Below are 21420 nucleotides of genomic sequence, written 5' to 3' on the forward strand. Positions count from 1 at the left end.
ATCATTTTACAGCGTCATTTTTCATGAATATTTTACAGCTCAAATGAAGCTAGTAGAACAAAACGTTTGGTAATAATTACACAGAAAGTCCAATATTATAAAGAATCAAGTTCAAAAGTCAGAGGTAAGAGCTGGACAATGAGCTGCCACAGTATATCCACCACATGTGTTATAAATCTGGCTCATTTCATTCATAAATCTTCATTCTGGCATAAAAAATTGTGTGAAGTGATAACTTGTAACTGCCGCGTGAAGCATTAGTCAATTATCCATTAAAACAGCAATTAGCCACAACTTAACAGCCTCTTTATCGACGGCTTCTCATTAGAAAGTGGAACAGTTCTCTCGGTTAGGGAGCTGGTGGTGCTGCTGCTCCTTTGTTGCTGTAGTGCACCGGTTTTATCCCCCCCCCCCCCCCCCCCCCCTCCCTCCCTTTTGTTCCTGCACTACATTTACATGTGCAGCATGTGTTTGGAGCAGGATAACCTGAAATCATTTCACTGTGCGCTTTGGGTTAAATAAAAATCTTCCCTTCCTCCCTTAAAATAAAAAAATAAAAAAGAGAGAGAGCGAGAGATGAGGATAATTTGATGACACTCCCTGCCACTGGTAATTTTTCATTATATCGACTCTCCAGCAGAGACCGCGCCTGCGCTCCTGCTCCCTTCCGAACAAGGCTTCACCAATCCTGGCTCTGGCTCCATCCCCGGCTCGGCGTCCCACAGGCCAGCGCTAATAAGTCGCCTAGCTGTCCAGTAATGGGGGAGTGATCGAGGGGGGAGACGCTTACTGCTGTGTGAAAGCCCGTGAGGAAGTTCAGGGGAGAAAAGCAGCTCCACGCCGCGTCGGACCGGACAGCTCCACAGAAACACATCCTACAGTTGCCGTTGTTGAGTAGCCCTTAAAAAAAAAGAGAAAAGAAAAGAAAAAAGGGAAGAGAAAAAAAGCGCACAGTGATGGAGAGAAAGGTATGGATGACGCTTATGCTACCTCGCGATACGTTAGCGCGGTTTGTTTTATTCCCACAGTGAGTCTCCGCTGCTCTGCCAGCCGCATCCACCATTAAAACTACTCTTTATGCGTTTAGGCTTCATCCTGTAGGCGCAGGCGGATTAGTGCGCACCGGAGTTTTTTACCTCGTCTCGCAATTTATTGTGAGCCTCAAAAAACAGAAAGAAGGGGAAAAAACCAGGGAAACTGCAATTTCCACCTCGTGGTGATTTTAGCCTCGGTGTAGAAATGTAGCGTGATGTGGTTGGCAATATTTAAGGGGGGGACTGTAGGCTCTCTCTCAGCCTGTCTGCATCATCACTCGGCACAGTGTGTAGTTGCAGCACCTCACCCTCCTCCACCTCCACCTCCCACCCCCTCCCTTGGTTTTTTTCTTCTTTTTTTTGCAGCACACGCAGACACCAGGCAGCTCGGCTTGTTAACCTTGACTGGTGTGAGAAACAGACACTTGGGGAGTAATAGATGGGATGCACGGCGAAGCCCCTGCCATCCTCTCGCCTTCTTCTTCTTTTTTATGCATGCCTTTAATCCATTACCCCTCCCTCCTCCGTCCCCCCTGTTACCCCGCTTTGAAACAACAATATAATGTGCTGTTGCTTCTCTAAGTGTGTCCGGTGCAGGGGGGAGAAAGAAGAAAGTTTCAGTTTCACTGTGTTAATCTGCTGGCAGTCTGCGGTGCACTCAAGAGCGGGGGGGGGGGGGGGGGGGGGGGGATTTGGGGGTGTACAGCTGCTGAAGCCAGATCTGCTTCTGCTGATCCCAAGGAAAATCAAATTTTTATATTAAAGCTGCAGTCAGCAACATTTCATCTGGAGGAAAAAAAAATTCTCTATTTTTTGAGGAGAGTCTGCCAACATAGTTAAGGCATTCACCTCTATGCAGCTTAGAGTGAAATAATTGATGCTATCTGGCTTAGGACAGTTACCACTCCCATGTTTGTCTCTTAAATGTGATTCAAGTTACCTGAAGGTGGTTTATATTGCAAAGTAAAGATAAAAACCCAAACTGTCAGATGATTCTTTATGAGCAAGCACTTGGTGACTGTGGGGAGGAAAAACTCCAATTTAACAGGAAGCCTGTTGGCCTGTCTTAATATGGATGCTGGAAATGTCCTAAAATATCGAACTGTTCCTGAATCTTCTGACCGCTTTTCTTTGAGAAGTTTGCACATTCTCGCTGTGCCTTTGTTTATCTCAGTGGTTCTCAAACTGTGGGGCGGGCCCCAAGGCACTGCAGGTAGACGTGGATGGCCAGGTGATATATATTGCAGGGTGAACCTATATAAAGAAAGAGTTTGTCCTCTGTATCACTAAAATTGATCTGGGATCTTTATTTTAATAATTGATAAAAATTGTGTTGCATGCTCTGTTATTTTTAGCCTCAGTAGCAGCTGGCCTGTCAGAATTAGTTTGAAAATACTGGGGTAATTGGTGATTCTACATTGGCTGTAGGTGTGGTCAGTGTAGCACACGTTACAAAGGTTAATGTGGTGGGTAGTGTAGATTAATTGGAGGGGTCAATGAGAGAGCAAAAATGTGTGTAAATGCCACTTTATTCCATTCCAAATAGATTTTACGTACATGTTATTTTTTTCTTTTTAAGCTGTACAGATTTCAAGGTGCATGCTGCCGTTTCCACCTGCCCTCAGGCTTCAAGCTAATCTTAGCCAGAGACATTATATAAGGAGGAGACAGGGTACACAAAGTATAACAGCCAAGAGGAAAAGGCTTGGAAAAACACATTTTGGGGCCAAAGTTTGCATGTTTTTCTGGCTGCGACTTGCTTCTAAAAGGACTGTCACTAACTGATTCGTTTTACATGTGTGCAAAACTTTATGTACTTCCTGTCATCACAGCAGATTGCAACACATTAGAAAGACTGGTTTTCTTGAAGGTGTTGGGTTAAAATTAGTCTCCTGCTGTTGCCAGATGTCTGTGTTCTCATCTATATCAATGCTGTAACGCTCTATACTTCATATTTTTGCTTTTTTCACGTATCTTTTTAAGTAGATTTTTCTCTCTTAGTATGTTTTATTTATTTTGGGGTTTTTTTTTTTTTACAATTTGATGAATACTTACACAGATGTAATTAATTTTTCATACTTTGTGTTTTGTTTTTTTTAAAGCCAACATTCTTGTTCATGGAGCACAAAATCAGCTTCATAGAAATTCTTTACCACGATGGAGTTTATTTGCTTAATTAGATCCGTATATTAACCAAAACCAGAAAACAATGTGCCTTTTTTATACAGAAAAGCTCATCTTCTATGTAATAACTAGTTAAATTAAATATATATTTAAATAGAAATTTCTTTGAAACACTTCTACAAACCCTTTTATCTGCAGCAGTTATGCAGTGTATTTGTCAAGACTTTTATTGTGAAAGGAAGCAGCGTAGTCCTTTTTGCATGTGCTGAGAGAAAATTGAGTACGTATCGAGCAGCAATGCGGCATCAGTTTTGGCTGAAGTTGTTGTTTTATGGATTAATAACCAAGCATACAGTCACTGGCAAACTTTTTGGATAAACATGTTGAGCTGCTTGTTAATGCAGAGATGTAATTAGCCAATCACATGGCAGCCACAGTCAAGAGGAAGTGCACACTGAGCATGAGGGAGAAAGGTGGTTTATGTTTATGGCAGAAGAGCATCTCTGAACCTTGAAGCAGATAGGCTATAGCAGCAGAAGACCGCTCTGAGTGCCCCCCACTGTTAGCTATGAACAGCTGGTCGTGGCACACAGCTGCCCCTCCCTTAACCTGGTTCTGCTGGAAGCTTCTTCCTGTTAAAAGGGAGTTTATTCTTCCCAGCTGTCGCCAAAGCGCTTGCTCATAAAGAGTCATGCGATTGCTGGGGTTTTCTCTGTATTATTGTAGTGTCTTTACCTTAACATATAAAGCGCCTTGAGGCAGCTGTTGTTGGGATTTGGTGCTATATAAATACAATAAAATTTAAATTGAGTTCTCCAAAAATAGACAATAGAAAACTGGGAAAATATTGACTGGTCACAGCTGGAGTTTTGATTCCAGCTGTGATATTCGGATGGTAGGGTCTGAATTTGGATTCATTAGCATGAAAGACTGGATCCATCCTGCCTTGAACCACCGGTTCAGGTTGATGGCGGTGGTGTTTTGGAGTTGGGGATATTTTCTTAGCACATTTTGGGCCTCTTAGTACCGACTGAGTGTTTTTGCTGACCACGTCCATCCCTTTATGACCACAGTGTATCAGTCTACTAAATGGATTTATCTTTGGATAGATCCTAGGTAGCCATTTTTTAATGTTTCCCTGTTTATGCTAAGCTAAGCTGTGGCTTTATTTTTACCCGAGAAATGTAGAAGATGAATTGAACTTCTGTCCTTCTGTGAAATGTCTTTTAAAAACGAGCCGACTGTCTAGTCACCACATTTTAATTCCAACCTTATAAATTGCACATGGGCTGTTGACTACGCTGCTCTTTTTGCGTATCATTTCATTTCAGTTTCTCGAGGTTTCGCAACCCTTAATTGAAAAAGCAAACTAAGCCATTTGATCAGTTTCCCTATCACATCATCGCCCTCGCCATTCTTCCTTCGACGGGATACTTTGGGAGGCAATAAAGCGAAAAAGCTCAGAAGAGCCTTAAAACTTGGTTTTAAGCGGTTTGCATAATAGCTGTAAATGTGTTGATTTATGCCGCTCCACTCTGATTTCACATACAGCTCTCTGGAGTTATGAAGGACTTGGTGACTCAGCTGCTTGCTGATATCAGATGCTCTTCATTTTGATGCTCTGTAGGAAAAAAACCACAGAGACGCAGGCATTTGGGTGCAATTAGACAACAAAGAATATTGCATAACGGCTGTTATTTAGGAAAGCGGCTGCCTGCGTGTTCATTTTCCATAGGTTTAGTCTCTTGGAAGTGATCCCATTCATATTTCCAGCAGACTTTTTCCATATGGCATATACATTAGGTTTCCATGTGGCTGAGGAAGAATGTCCTACCCATTCGTTCTTATTCGAGATGGTATAGGAAGCTTTTGAGCTACTCTCGACTCGATTTTTATTATAAATGGAGTTGTTGCAGCGTGGCGTTCGCTGTAGAAACGGCTGGTCCTTGTCAGCACCCGGTATATGAAAAAACGGACTGAAATAGCTCAGTTTCAAACTGCAGTCTTCCCTGACCCAGCTGCTGGCACAGATATTCCCTTCAGTGTAAAGAACGGAGAACAGTCCTATTAGTATGCAAGGTGCCGTCACAGCTTCTGAGGTCTGATAGGGGATCAGAGGATCGGCTCCTTTTACAGTCTGCTGAATGCTTCACGTGGCTTTTTAAGGAAAGTTGCACGGGAGGACTCCCCCCCTCCTCCACCCCCACCTCGGACACGCGCACGTTTACACCCCAGTCACTTTGTTCAGCGATGTTTGAAATTTAGTTTGGGACGCTCATCGAGGTCAATCAATGTTTCGCTGAGTGGATTCACCTCCAGAGTTTCTCAAACTTATTTATCACGCTGTTTTTCCACCAGCCGTGAGATTGATTAGACAGACTGGAAGCCACACACATTTGGCTTTGTTTCCCAAATAGTAGGTCACCCAATTAAATGTTCCCTGGCTTTGTGTTTTGTGTTGTTTGTAGGGATAAATTAACAATAGAGCACTTGCTTTTTTTTTTCTTTCTGTTTTTTTGGGCTGGAGAGGAATGTGCTGGTTCAATGGGTGTTTGTTGCCCTGGACTCAAGTCCGCTTAAACTAAAACCTAGAAATGTGATTGATTTCATTCAATAGTACTTTTGTAATGATTATTCGATCAGGTTTTCAAGGAAAAATGTAACAAAAAAACGAAGATTCAGATGAAATATGAAGATTTGCTTCTTTTAATGGTTTTATCTGATAACAATTTGAATATCTTTGCTTCTGGAAAACAACTCTTTTGTGTATTCCAGCATTTTAAAGGCGTCGTGTCATCCTCAGCTCCATATTTTTCTTCTCTGACTCTACGATAATAGCTTTGCATGATTTATAGTTCAAAACAACCCTATTTATCCTATACAGGATCTTGGTGTAGCCCCTTCATGCATCCTTTGTCTGAAACAAGCTATTCACTTCCTCTCATTTCAGTCAGCTTTCCTCTGATTGGCTGCTCCTCGCAGACACCATAGCCATGAAGGCTAGATGTGCATGTTAGGCATATCGGCTCTGTTTGAAACACAGCATTTACATCGATTTCAAGGACTTTGGGTTCAGAGTGATTACTTGTGCACATGCTGCGTTCATTATATAAAACACGGCCATTTACTTGTGCTTGCTTGGCATTTCATTACGTACCCCTTGCTAGTACTCAATTGGACCCCTTTTACATTCAGAACTGCCTGAATGCTTCGAGGGACAGATTCAACAACGTTGTTACGACCCGTCTAGGGCCAGGCAATAACATGAGTGAGGCACTCGCTTCCCCCCCAAGACCCAAGCAGCCACAAGAAACAAATCCTTTAGTTTCAATGTGATTTATTTACAATGTGAAAAAAAAAAAGGAACCAAAACGGGAGTGTCAACACTTCAGGGTGAGCCAAGGCCAAAACAATAAACAAAACAAATCTACACAAATCCCGCACCCCTGACCTTACCAAAACAAAGTCAAAAATAAAGACAGAGTCTAACCTCCTTAACTAACTCAAAACAGGAGAAAAACGGGTGATCAAAAGAAACGGCAGCTCACCCCTACCCACTCCACTTCCACAACTTTCAAACGCACTGCAGCCAGCGGCTGCCACAGGAAGACTGCTGGGTCGTGAGGAGAAACGCGAAGTCCTCTCCCGCTGTAGCGCTCCAGCCTCCTTTTAATGGGCGGGTCCTCCAGCTGGAACCAGTCATGTTGTTGCAGTGTATCCATGCACCAATCGGAGCAGGGCCCTGGCACAGCTAAATTAACATAAAAAGACATAACACCTGCACAAAACAAACACATGAACATGCAAGTTCGTAACAAACGTGCTGAAAGTTTTCCTCAGAGATTTTGGTTCATATAGATGTAGATTTGTCAGCTGCACATACATAATTAGAATCTCCTGTTCCACTTCATCCCAACGGTGCAGTATTGGATTGAGATCTCTTGACTGTCGAGGTCATTCGCGTACAGTGAACTCGTTGTCATGATCAAAAAAACAGTTTGAGAGTCTTTGAGCTGTGTGACACAGCTGAAGGCAGCAATCGGAAAATGGGTACACTGTCGTCATAAAGGGACTGACGTGATCAGCAACAACAGTCGGGCAGGACATGGTGGTTAAATTCTGGTCATTTGGTTCTAAGGGACCCAAAGTGTGCCAGGGAAGTAACCCACACACCATTACACCACCAGTAGCATGAACTGCTGATACGAAACAGGATGGATCCATGCTTCATGTCAGTGACACCAACTTCTGTTCCTACCTGGTGTGGTCTTCTGCTGCTGTAGTCCATCTGCTTTAAGGTTCTACATGTTGTTCATTCAGAGATGCTCTTCTGCATACCTCGGTTGGAACAAGTGGTTATCTGAGTTACTGTTCCCTTCCTATCAGCTTGAACCAGTATGGTCATTCTCCTTTGATCTCTGATCTCCCAGACAGCTGCTGGATATTTTCCCTTTTTCAGATCATTCTCTGTAAAGCCTGGAGATCATCACTTTTCTTTGATCTTCAGCAGGTCATCTTGACTGTGTCTACATGTTTAATGCGTTGATTAGATATTTGCATTAATGAGCAGTTGAGCGGATGCACCTACCAAAGTGACCGTAACTATATATTAATGATGGAAAATAAGAGCTCAATAGGTCAACTTTAAGTTGAGAAAACAAACTTAAGCATATAAAATAATGTGTGTTAATATTTGCACGGTTTTCATAAAAATTTAGCACTTTTTTTGCCACTAGTACTGTGATAATATCTGCAGTACTGCACTGTAGCAGACACACAAACACGCCGTATGTCTGCAGCCACAACACTGAACCCATAAACACCATTTTCAAATAGTCCTGCAAACCTCCACTGTGTCATTTTCACAGATTATAGATTTTTGCATTTTAAGTAGAGCGCTTTGTAACCTGATTTCACATTGCAACCAACAGATTATAACAGTGTTATTTAATCATAGTTATCTTACCTAAAGCCATAGCTTGGTTTCGTACTGTTTTTTCAGTTGTATATTACTTTTTCGGTTGTATATTAAACCCATTTATAATGCAGATAATGAGATTGTGCACTCGGCTCTGAGACAAACTGTCTTGGTCCTAATGGTGCTACAGTTCGCCGAGCGCTTGGTTGACCCATTTAGATGTTAACGCTCAATACTGCAGCACTCTTTGTTGTAGAGTTTGGTTTAAAAGTAGCTGCAATACGTGTGCATCTTCACAATGAAGCTGCAAAAGCTTTTAATTCTTATAAAAGGTGCATGAGCAATGATTTTATAAAAATAAATAAGAAAAACATGTATTTGTTTTACGCAGACAGGCTGAGCTTGTTATTGTCTTTGTAATCATTTAATCTGTTGATTATTTTCTCAATTAATTGATGATTTTTCTATTCCCACAGTTAGAAAATAGCAGAACTGCACTTCAGCCTCTAGCAATGTTCCTAACAAAAGGGTGTTATCTGACCAAAGCCAAACATATTCAGTCATTAGCATAATTGAATAATTTTACTCCTTGCATTGGGAAAGCTAAACCTTGGGAATTTTGGCATTTTTACTTAGATAAATGATGATTCGTTTGGTGTCTAGCAGGCATGCAGTGCTTGTGAAAATTTAATAGAAATGTTACTATTAAAAATAATTAGATCAACACAGTTTGGGTTTGCCCCTGATTTCTTTTTGCCTGGCACAAAATACCATCTTCATCATAATGTTATAATATTTGCTGATAAGCTGATGTCAGTCAACAATGTTAAGATGACAACAATAATAATAATAATAATAATACATGTTATTTATTTTTAGGTGTTTTTGGGAACACCACCTTCTCGAGGTTCTCAAAAATCTCAATAAAATAAACAAAACAGTTACGTTACAATTTAAATTACAATATATATTACAGTATATAATAGTTACCTGATGATGGTCAGTTGGGAGGAAACCAGTTAAATAAATGTATTAATGGTAAATGAGACAATGTGCAGGAGTTCTTAAGTGTTTTCAGGTTCACAGTATAAATGATTTTAGTGAGTATGTGAATTTAAGGAGACGAGATTTGAAAGTGGAGAGGGAGCCAGCGGAGATTGATCGGTGGGAGGAAAGAAGAGCTGAGTGTCAGCAGGTGTGTTGATGTGTAGAAGTTCAGAAAAGTGTGAGGTTATGGATGAGATGAGGTTAAAGGTGAAGAACGAAGTCTAGAAATTGACAAGATATTTAACCAAATCCAGTTCTGGGCACGATTTACAGATGATAAAAACGAGAGGCCCCAGGACAGATCCTTGGGGAACACCGAGCAACTGGAAGTGGCTGGGATCAGACCAGTGATTCCAACTGAGGTTATTAAGAAGAATGTTATGAAATTTAGTGTAAATTTGGATCAAAGAAGAGGAGAATGGTTAAAGGTGTAGTTGGTGGAAACCAGACTGGAATTCTTCGTAGCGATTATTGTCAGACAAAAGTGAGCGTGAACCGTTCTCTTGTGCGTCTCGTCAGTATCTGGGATCAAGTTTCATCGTTTTTCATCGACTGTATTTTTTCTCAGTCGAAATCCTTGCTGATGCTCATGTTTTTCATGTTCAAGCTTCAAGTCATTAGCACTAAATGATATCATCTCAGGTGCTCAAACTAAAGCAGACACATTTTTCTCAGAGATGCTTTCTTCTATTTAAAGTAGGTCTTATCACACTGATTTGGGTTTAAGGGGTCATCTTTCTGCTGATTTTAATTACTAACGTAAAGCTGTAACAGTGCGGTGTAATGTCACAATGACAGCTGTGATTGGCAATGCCAGTCGCAGAGAAACTTGTGTATCTCTGTTCGGGAATTGCATTTAAGGTAGGATTGCTGAGAGGAGATCCAGTGTTGACTGTGACTGACCTTTTATATAGCCATTGGCATGGACCATCGCTTCCTCCCAGTTTGCTGATAGGTTGATGGTGCAAGTTTTGGTATTTTGGAAATTGCGTGTATTGTAGCAGTGAGGAACATTTGTGATGCTGGTGAAACTGAAAGTGATTTTTAAAAATATTTTATAAGTTTATGCTAAAACAGCCTGAGAGGGGAAAGGCAACTGGATACAAGTTCACAAGTTTGTGATTGAAAAATCAAGTGTGGGCCTTTTGATTTGGTTTGCAAAGGTGGTAATAATTACACAGGGCCTGTACTACAAGACAAGTTTTAAAAACCCAGGGTGTCTTTTTTCTTGTCTGGCTTCACTTATCCTGACATCAACATCAATCAGACTAAGGTGGTTAACAGCTGGATGAGTCAACTCAAGGTTTACCGACCTAGCTACGAGCACACGCAAAAACCGGTGATGGATACGCCCGCCTGCAGCAGAGTGGCTGATTTTAAAAACTTAGATCACAAAGTATGAGCTGAGAGCAACATTTTTTTTAGCTGCTGTAATTAATGAAATTGAGCTCATTTAAGTTAACAGATGTATCAATGTCACAGCTCTGCCACTAAGACATGAGATTCTGATGGATTACAATTGAAATTGCATTTAATTCATGTGTAGACATGCATACGACAGTTTGTTTGTTTTTAACAGCATGAGAAAAAGTAAAGAATAAATATAAAAACATAGATTTTGTGCAAGGTTCATTTAATGTAAGGTTACAAAGTAAAAATCAAATAAGCTCTCTTTGTTTGTATCATATTTTAATGCTTATGGAGGAAAAACCTAAACCTAAAGAATGCTAAAGAAAAAATATATATAAAAGTACATATTTATATTATTACTGCTTTTTTGTGTGTGTATTGAGGAGAGAACACCTGAGCCAGGCTACCAGTAAGCTCCTAGTTCGGCTTCATAGTCCAGAGAGGTATGCTATAAAGCCAGATTAATGGTTTAGCCAACTGTGTCGAGTTTTTCGTGACATGAAAGCGGCTTTCTTTTTACCTGGCTAAATCACCATGGTAACTTATGATGAACACATAACCTCAGGGTACATTTCAAGTTTCAGGTAAAATAATCTGGAAGCGATTCATTTATTTCCAGCATGTTTGGAGCACAATATAATTTATTTGCTGGGCAAATATGTTTTATATCCGCAAGCCTTTTAACTGCTAGAACACAGAACACACACCAAGAATACCTGTTCAGTCAATAAAATAATTTCCCTTTGATCTGCTGACAAACTAATATATCATATCCCCGTCTCCTCTATCAGGCTATGGAACTGTAAGCTTTAATGTTTAAATGTATCCAGTTTAAAGTTTCAGAGCTTTAACGTGCAGCCATCATGTTAGAAACAAACAGCAGCGTCGGGAGCGCACGCAGCCTTAAAATAATTAACTCAGAATTAAAATATTAATTGTTCTGTAGGCTAAATGACCAGATAGATTATTTTCTGCAGCATTAATGTCTTATTTGCAACAGTTTTGCATTTAACTTTTACATGTTTTATGCTGTTATATTCACCATTTTATCGTCATCATCCGATAGTACCTCTGATTGGAGGGGGTGGCACTCACGGGGATCGTTTTGTGGGGCAGAAAGATATGGATATTGCCTGAAATGCCCCATTTTTATGCGAGCACCCAAAAAGCAGAGAGCCTGGCTTAACAGAGAACGTTGCTAACCACCGTCGTGATACCCGTTATCTCCTACTGTTAGCCATCTAACACAAAGAAATTTGGCTGTGTTGAACTTGTATTTTGATTATCCTGCATCACCTGGAAACTGTCACAGTGACATGAGCCACAGTAAGCCATGTGGATTTGAAGGCACCAAAACACTGATTTAATCCTCCGAGAGGAACGTACAAGTTTCTGTAAAATATGACCCGGACTTCATCTTCACTCACACCACAACAGTAAATCACCTGACCTCCGAGGAGCTGTTTCTATGGATGACAAGGCCCAAAGAAACACGACTGTGTTAGCTGCTTTTTATGTAACCGTACAGCACATCAGCCCCAGTGTGCGTCGTCTCGTGTGTCACCACTGCATTCGAGTCACAGAGCTAAACATTGATTTTTTTTTTCTAAAAATAAAAACCCGTCAATCATTTAAAACCCAGAAGGTCACTTACCACAAACTCCTAACCGTCCGAGTAAAAATAACTGATTATAATGTATTTCATTTCTATTTCTTATTCTATTATTCTTATTATTCTATTTATTTTCAGTATTCTGCTTCAGTTTATACAAGCTGAAGCGAAATATTAAATAGATTTATCAGTTTTTTACTTTGGTTATTACTGAGATTGTGATTATTGAACATATCTACTCCCTGTCTGTGGGGAAAAAGAGGATTTCCTTGAACTTTTTTTTATTATCATTCAACTATGAAAAAAATAATTACTAAAAGCTTAGGTTATGATTAAAGTTTGATTAATTTTCAGGCCTTGGAATTGACCTAAGAACAGCTTTAAGGTTTAAACAAATTTGTTGGTTTTTCAGAGATACAGTTCTATAGGGCTGTTTGATATAACGATATATATCAGATGACGATATAAAAACGTCTATCGTTTCATTTTACACTATCGTTTGTTTCGTGGTGTCGCAAAATAAACTGTTTACAGCAATATTTTTTCATCATTTTGATGGTCACTGTAGTGGCTATATTAATTTCTTAAAGTTCTCTCTTTCTCTTATATTTAATATAACCACACTACGGACGGACAAGCGCCTGTTTTTATGCGTTGTGGTTAGCAACAACGACGGTAACAGCATCGCGTGTCCGCTTGTTTATGTTCCACATAAACCTTTCACAATAAAGCTCAAGATCCTGTTGAGACTTTTCAAAATAAACTGAATCACGTGAACGAGCAGATTATTTACGGACTTATGTCTAAAAATTTACAACTTATGTCTAAAAATTTATCGTTTCATGCATCGATTAAAACACTCGACTCCAGCTACATGACACGCAGCTGGAAACACTTCCCGCAAGTCGAGCTGCCCAAGATTCACAGAATTTAGAGAAAATGTTACATTTTTGTGATTTATATCGTTATCGGGACGATAGAATTCTTATATCGGGATATGAGATTTTGGTCATATCGCACAGCCCTACAGTTCTATGAAAAAAGCATTTTCTGCTTCCTGATTTCTTGTTTTTTTTTGCATATTTGTCACGCTTACATGTTTTACATCATCAAAGTAATTTTAATATTAGACAAAGATTACCTGAGCACAATGCAGTCTCCAAATGATGATTGAATTTATGAATGGAAAAAAGCTATGCAGCCCTACCTGGACCTATGTGAACAGGTAGTTATTAAATCATAAATTAACTGTGAATGATCAAGTTGTTTGGAAGGCTAAGTTCAGTTTCTCAGGCCTGATTACTGCTAGCACAGCTGAATCAAGAAATCACTTAAATATAACCTGTCTGACAAAGTGAAGCAGCTATTAGTCTGGATGTAAACCATCCAGTGAACCACAGTGAGAACTATTAAACACAAATGGAGTAATTTGGAACAGCGAGAAAACCTTTCCAAAGGTGGCCAGCCTACCAAAAGTCCTTCAATTACTGGAAGAGCTGTCAATATTAAGGGAACCATGAGTTCGTATCTCTGCCCGAAGTCCCGAAGGAGAATATCTGAACATCAGTTTGTGCCTCGAAGCTCAAGAGCACTCAAAGCACCCCAGTAAATCCACCTCTGATCGCTCAACAGACAAAACAAACTGAAGGTTTTGGAGTGGCCTGGTCAAAGTACAGCCTTAAATCTGACTTAGATGCTTTGGCACGACTTTAAACGGGCTGCTCGTGCTGGAAAAGCTTCTAATGTGGCTGAATTAAAACAGTACTGCAAAGACGAGTGGAACTAAATTCCTCCACAGCGATGTGAAAGACTCATTAACAGTTATCACAAATGCTTGACTGCAGTTCTCACTGCCAAGGGTGGAACAGCCGGTTATTAGGGTTTAGCAGGCAATTGCCTTTTCACAAATCAGACTTTTTTTTGCACTGTATTCACATTAGATAATACTTTTTATTGAAGCTGGCTTAGAAATTAGAGCTGTATGTCTGCATATTGGAGGTACAAACTACCACTGAAGGAGTGGGTCCAGTTTTAAAGATGTGACTCTGCTCTTCATCCATGATTTTGATCTCTGCCCTGCACGTAACGATCCTGCCCTCGTTCTGTCGTCTCCGTGTCCCGTCCTGCACGGGCGGAGTGGTGTTGAAAGATCAGGGCTAACACTTAGCTTGGATGCAGAGAAGGAAAGAAGAGGAAGGGGAGCAGTGAGAGAGGGAGAGTTTGAAGTAGGGGGGGAATTATCCTGCCAGCTTTATTTTTCATCCTGTGGAATTTTATATGGGAGCTGGCGAGGTTTAATCATACTGAGCGGCTGTTTTTCACTGTATGCTTGTGTCAGAGCTGATCGTGCTGACCTCGCCGCTGACTAACACGAGCCGAAGTCTTCCCTCTCTCTCTAAAACTCGGCTTTCTTTTCAGTTTCACAGCTTAAGATCTGAAATGGTTCCTCTCGCGCTTCACCAGCTGCTGCTCCACTTTTGAAGTCGGCGAAGTCGCTTTCACCGGATTGGCTGTTAGCTCTGAACACAAGGCAGATTATCCCGTTGTCATGGCTACAGCAAACAGGAAATACCCCGAGGCAGGTAACGCCGCAGGCTCGTCCCAGTGTGGAGCTTGTCGCTTGCGGGGAAACTTGGCTCATTACTGTTGCGTCCTCTTCCCATCTGCTCCCACGGCGTCTCTTCAGCAGCCGAAGCGTAAACGCTGTCTGGATAAAGATGCTTTGTCCCAAACAACCCCCGAAAGCCAAGGTCGACCCTAAACTTCTTATCTGCGGCTTCTAAGGTTCGGTGCTTAACATGCCTTAGTGGCAAAAAATATCCATGGGAACGCTGCTGCTTTGTGCCGACGTTTTTCACCTCACAGTGTATTGTGCCGAACTACTTTGATCACAAAAATATCAGCAGATGCTCCATTATTTTCAGCCGTCATGGGAGACTTTTCTCTCTTTCTCTGCAGGTTCCTGTTCATTACATATGCCGAGCTGCAAGGACTCGGTACCAAAACGTACTTCCCTTCTCTCTAATCCCCCCTTCAGCGAAGGTGCAGCGCTGCGAGCTTTTGTACAGTCCCTTTGATGGCGGCTGATGACTGTTGAGTGGCTTTCCGAGAGCTCTGGCCTTTAAGCGGCTTGAGCTGGGTTTTGTCTGCAGCTATTAAACTGAAGAAAGAGAGGAGAGGGGCCCAGTGGTGGGAGGGAGTGAGACTTTTCTTCGTGCCCGGTCTATATTCCCCCTAGTGCGCCCCATCTGTCTGTGGCAATAATGTTGACGAGGGCAGGTTCGTGGCTTCTGGTATGTAAACCTTGCCACTGGGAGCTGTACGTTATACCTCAGTGGCGGTGCCAATTTCACTCTTTGCTTTTTCTGCACATAGCAGCAAAATCGCCCCTTTTCTTGTCTGTATTTCTTTCTCTCAGCCTTTTGCTTCACATCATTGGTTAAAAAGCGCAAAGAAATCAAGTATATGTAGCTTCGGCGAGCTTTTCTCGCCGAAGCGAGAAAGAAAAATGTGACTACATTCATATCTAATCCACTTGTTCTGCGTTCAAACTTTTGTAGCCTTGATCATAAACACCCACAGCTGCCAACCTTTTCACACTGAGAGCCTTAAAAGCCCTGACACGGTTTCCTGAATCACTCTGAGCGATGCTGTCCTGTATTTACATAAAACTATAAGCCATGTTAGTTCAGATATAGTTCAGGGAGATCCTTCTCTCTGTGTTTTCTTTCTTTGTCTCATTGGTTTAAAGTGGGTGAGACTGAGTTGAGAAAAGGTGACGTCCCATGCTACACGTTTTAGCTGTCGGTGTAGCGAGAAAAAGCTGATGTTTCAGTATTTTATTATTTTTCTCTTACTAAAGGTGACCTGTTGTAGTTTTCATCTACTGTAACAGTGATGGATGCCTATAATAAGCTTATCCTGCATGACATACTGAGGTCAGGGTGTGAGGAAGTGATAGGCCGCTCCTTAAGAAAGCTTGTTTCCACCACTGCAAATATACTTGTGAAAATTAAATCGTTCTCAGACGTCAGAATTAGTAAGACAGAATTTTATGTTAATACCTGAATTTTTGACTATAGATAGTTTTAGATTTTTCTTTTGAACGGGTGAAAACATAATAACAAAATCATGGCTCTGAACGCTCCATTTAAGACATTTTTTCCTCTTTGATCTGCGTGATGTCAGCTAGAGTGGATATTCCTAATATGCTGTGGCTGTAAGAGAAGAAGCCCACTTGTTGTTTGCAAGGGTCAGCTAATCAGAAGGCATTTGGCTTAAAGAGGGGGAGGAGCTAAAAAAGCTTGTTTTTATATACTGAGGGCCTTAATCAAGACCCAGTATTCAATTCAGTTCAGTTTTTGTCTATAGCATTTGAATCACAACAACAGTTGCCTCAAGGCACTTATTATTGTAAGTTAAAGACAGTACAATAATACAGAGAAACCCCAACAATCAGACGACCCCTTATGAACAAGCACTTTGGCAACAGTGGGAAGGAAAAACTCCCTTTTAACAGGAAGACACCTCTAGCAGAACCAGGCTCAGGGCTATAAGATAACTCTTTTAATTCTGAATCATAGAAACTGTTCTAGTAGAGTCAAAAAATACATATATAAAGCTGGAAATTGCATCAATACACTAATGGCAACCTATTTTTTTTTTATCATCGCTAAGATGCTGTACAGTCATGTCACAAAGGAAGCTTTCACAGACCTATTAAAGTTTTTCTGGATTTTTGGCCCACTCTTCTTTAAAACGCTCATTGTTTATTGAGTTTCGGGACATTCATTTCTTTCTTTCTTTTTTTTTTGATCAAGGTCTTTTTATTGAACAAAGAATTGCTTCCAACAACAATTACGGCAATATTAACAAACAGTCGTGCCCCCCCCACCCATCCACCCACCCAGAACAGTGTAACTAAAACCCAGCCAGAGAGGAAAGAAGAGATAAAATAAAAGAAAATTACAGATACAAAGTAAATAATAAAATAAATGAACAACAGCAAGGGAAAAAGAAAAAACAAAACAAAACAAAAAAAACCCCACTCACACGCACATTAAGCGATAGTATCCGGACTTAATCTTTCAAAGTAAGTAAGAAAAGGTTGCCATGTGTCATAAAACCTCCGAACCGAACCTTTTACAGTGTAGCGGATCTTTTCCAGCTGAGTATAGTACATGACATCCTTAACCTATTCCCCATATACAGGTGGAAGTGGCTCTTTCTATTTCAATAATATCATTCTACGGGCCAAAAGAGTGCAAAAGGCCAGAAGATCAGAGTGTGATTTGGAAAGACTGGCATCACAAGGCGTCACCCCAAAAATAGCTATAAACGGGCAGGGTGCAATTGGAACACCAAATATGTTGGACATGGTTTCAAATATGCTTTTCCAAAAGCTACCCAGTTTTGGACATGCCCAGTTTGGGGACATTCATTTCTGTTCCGCTCTCTTCAGGTCCCATCGGCACTTTTCAATCAGGTTGAGGTCTGGGCTTTGACTGGGTCGTTGCAGCACCTTGATTCTTTTCTGACTGTAGATGTGCTGCTGTGCTTGGGATCACTGTCCTGTTGTATGATCAAATTTGGGCTTTAGCTGTGGCAGAGATGGCCTCACATTTGACTCTCTTCGAAGTTTTCTAATTGTGCTGTTTTTGCAGTTACTCTGAGTATTGCGCAGTTTCACATATGGGTGAATCTGCTGGGAAGATTGTGGCATTTTATTGACACACCTGAATGCACCAGACTAACAAGCTGCCACAACTTTAGCTTTTAAAGAGGCGCTCACACTTACTGATGATCAGTTAATAAAGTGGATTTGATTGACAGCCCCTGGCTGCTGCTCACCCTATTAAAACCAGTTTTCCACAGCACTGCAGACTTCTGTAAAAACCTCTTTCAAACGGCTGCAGTTGAACAGAGCTGATTTTTATAAGTTGCCCTTAAGAAAAAACAAAAGCTTGTGCTTCGCTGAGCGATCCTTTCATGGTTTTCATTGCTTTTTTGTCATAACAGAAAATGTGGATTTACTACAACATGTTTTTTTTTCCTTTTCAACCCCACCTTATATTTTTACTGCTTAAAAAAAAACCCATAAACTGTTTTTCTGCTTATAATAAACCTCCTCTGAGGTTTTATGGCACGTGATAGTTAATCAGTTGGTATCTTTATCAACATAATAATTCATTAATCGTTGTTTGCCCCTTGTCCTGAGTCGTTTTTGTGGCAAATGTTTAAAGAGTTTAGAAAGAGAAAGATGGGTAAATCGAACAACTTGGAAAGTTTTGTAAAAGCTTGCAGGGTTAAACGCATCCTGTTTTATACACCGAGATAATTTTCTAATATTTTTCTTCTCCCAGGCCGTCTTTGAGGAGAACGTACAGCAGCACAGTGGTGCTGTTGGCTTTGCAGGAGCAGAAACAGGCCATTGTTGTTGCTTTCTGTTGCACTGTGTATACGGTGAGCTCTTTGATGCCCTCATGTGGCCGAATGAGGAAGTGAAGAATGATTAAAACCTCTGAAGAGATGCTTTGGGAATGAAATCCTCTTTTGGAAGCTGGCTCCAGACATTACAGATTATCAGAAAAGTTATTTTGCTCTACCTTATGTCCCTTGATTGCCATCATTGGGTTTTTATCCTCAGTGCAGCCAGACCCTAAATATGGAGCCCTCCTTCCCATTCAAACAGCCGGCTCCTCCCTGCCTGCTTGTTTGCTCCCCCTGTTGGGCATTAATAGCACTACTGTGGCTCCCTTACCCCCTGTAACTCCCCCCCCCCCCCCCCTGCTACACACTGGGACATTACCATTTGGTGAGACTGACTGGCTTTGGTGAGGGAGCTGATGGGGGGCCAGCAGGGGGTACTCCTGCGCTCGAGGCTTCCTTTCACATCGCCCGAGCTGCTAGATTTCTTTGTTATCGTTCAACGCCCACGTGTTGTTGCTGGAGAAACGGGAGATTGGCACAATCCCTGGATCTGCACGGATAAGCTCGGCGGGTTTGAGCTTTTGACCTTGCAGGAAATTGAGACGTACACCTCGTACGCCAGTGCGATTATTATATTTAAAGTCCACACAGGTAATTAAAGGTTAATCTGACGGGATGCGAGAATGCAAGTCGATTGATGCTGCTTTAAAAGGAAAAAATATATAATTCAAGGAAGGTTTTCCCCTCCTCAAAACCTTCCCAGACTGAAATAATGGCTGCAGCAGTACACTCATCTCAGCAGCAGGTGTCACCACCAAGCTGTCAGCGGCCGATGCGAGGGCCAACATTTATCTGTCAATAACCCAGTAATCAGAGGCTTGAGGAAGTTCGAGGGGCATGTGTTTGAATTTATTTTTATTTCTTTAATGGATTGCTGCTGCTTAACTAACCCTCAGTAACGGTGGCTTTAAGTCACATAAGAGCTAATGCAGATGACTAAAACAGGCCTGGGTGCATCCTCGAGAAGGTCACGACCTCTGAGCTCCCGCATTAACCAAAGAGTTTTTGCTCCTTTTTTTAAAGATCGAGCTCGTCGCTTTACGGTGATGATTAGCCGGCACGTTGCGTGCTAATTGGCTGCTTACATGCCGTTCAGCTCTTTTCAGCAGAACAGAGGAGAAGGAGGGTGACAGTTTGCTGTCCTTTGTCACAAAGCCAAGCCGCCTTTTTGAACATGCCCCACTTTGCCCCCTTTGTCAGTCAGATAACCTCATGAATATTTCACTCCTCTGATCTGACGGCCAAGTGAAGGGGAGTGTGAGAATGAGGGGGGGGGGGAGCTGAAGCTGACTTGAAAGACTCATAATCTTCAGCGTGGCGTGGTTTGCGTCAGAGTAATGACCTGTGTGGCGTTTTAATGTGTGTGTGTGTGTGTGTGTGTCAGCATGTCATGTTGAAATCAAAGCAGCCGTCTGTGTGTTACTCTTTCTCTCTGTGACCTTCAGTGGACGAATGCGTTGTCGCCTTCCCCTGCATTTTTTTGCTGAGGAAGCTTCAGAAAGCGACCTGGAAGAAATCACAACACAACCTTATTACACGTGCGGGGAGACACAGTCACCTTGCTGTGCAGGCCGGCCTTGTTTTGTTTGTTACAGCCTGAGCGTAGCCTCTGGCTACACCACTGGGTAAAAGGTAAAAGCTAATGAGGCGAGTTGAAGGAAACACTTGTAACCTGTGAATGCACCCTGACGAGGGCCGGCAGAGGGAGGCAGGAAATGAAGGTGCTCTTGACGTGGCCTTTTTCCCCTTTTGCGAAGTGGCTCCAGAGCCCGTTGGCTCGCTCAGAAATACTCAAGTGTGTCTTGAGTGGTCTTGCTTTGAGTTGAGGAAATGGCATCGACCTACTCCTATATTCATCACCAGAACGTCATATGTGGCAGTGCGCACATGTGGTAATGATATGCAAGCGTGGCCCCTTTAAGAGCCCCATGTCCTTTTTTGAGAATGAGCCCAGAGTCGGAGCTCTGCGTGTGCTGACCGTGGCCTCTCGGTTGGTCACCGGAGGGGAGGACGGGGGAGGGGGGGTGCTGCAGCAGAGAAATGGCTAACTGAGTTTACCCCCCACCCCCCAAACGGCAGCCTGGCCGCACCGCATGCCCTTATCTACCATTGGAATGCAACAGCTGTGCGGGGGAGCGGCAGAGTGGGCTGGCTGAAACCCCCCTGCCAGACCCCCACACAGCTTCTCTCTCTCTCTTTCTCTCTCTCTCTCTCTCCCCCCTCCCCTCCACCTCCTGGGCTCCTGAAAGGCAGCTCAACTAAAAAGTGAGCTAGACACAGTGAGAGGCTGGCAGGGCTGCTGCACATTCAAAATAGAGGGAGAGGGAGGGAAGAGGGAGAGAGAGAGAGAGAGAGCTAGCGAGGCAGTGAGAGAGAGAGAGAGAGAGAGAGAGAAGGAGAGTCAGGGACAGGCAGTGCTGAAAAGGAGAGCACAAAGAGAAGGAAAGTGGAGCAGGGGAGGGGAACAGGAGGCTGGGTGAAGGGAGAGGGAAAGACAAAAGAAGGAGAGGGGAGACATAGCAGGGTGAACGGAGGGGACTGAGCAAATGGCTATGGAGGAGACGGCGGGGGGAGCCAGGAAAGCCACCAAGAGCAAACTGTTTGAGTTCCTGGTCCATGGAGTGGTGAGTGGCGCTGTCCGTCATTCCCGTGAAGGGAGCTGGGCTCTGGCATGCATCTGTGTGTGTGTGTCTGTGTGTGTGTGTGCGCATGAGTTGGTGCAGCAGCAGCAGCAGCGGCGGTCTGTGTGTGAGAGATAGCTGGGTAAAGCTGGCCATGTGAAGGTT

At 42.2% G+C, this 21420-nt stretch overlaps 1 protein-coding gene across 5 annotated transcripts in view; it reads left to right on the top strand.

The window, feature by feature from the left end:
- The first annotated feature begins 622 nt into the window (after positions 1 to 622).
- The window catches only part of smarcd3b (SWI/SNF related BAF chromatin remodeling complex subunit D3b), a 62410-nt gene continuing 41612 nt past the window's right edge, over positions 623 to 21420 (top strand). For 4 of the 5 annotated variants that reach the window (XM_006794995.3, XM_006794996.3, XM_035909662.2 and 1 more), the window contains exon 1: positions 20910 to 21258. In XM_006794995.3, coding sequence (XP_006795058.2) covers positions 21181 to 21258 — 78 coding nt within the window. In that variant the 5' untranslated portion in view covers positions 20910 to 21180. Of the gene's footprint in view, positions 969 to 20909; positions 21259 to 21420 lie in introns of those variants that run through there. The other variant, XM_035909661.2, reaches the window with a different exon arrangement.

This window comes from Neolamprologus brichardi, chromosome 9 (genome assembly GCF_056152115.1).
Source record: "Neolamprologus brichardi isolate AB-2024 chromosome 9, ASM5615211v1, whole genome shotgun sequence".
Classification (NCBI taxonomy): domain Eukaryota; kingdom Metazoa; phylum Chordata; class Actinopteri; order Cichliformes; family Cichlidae; genus Neolamprologus; species Neolamprologus brichardi.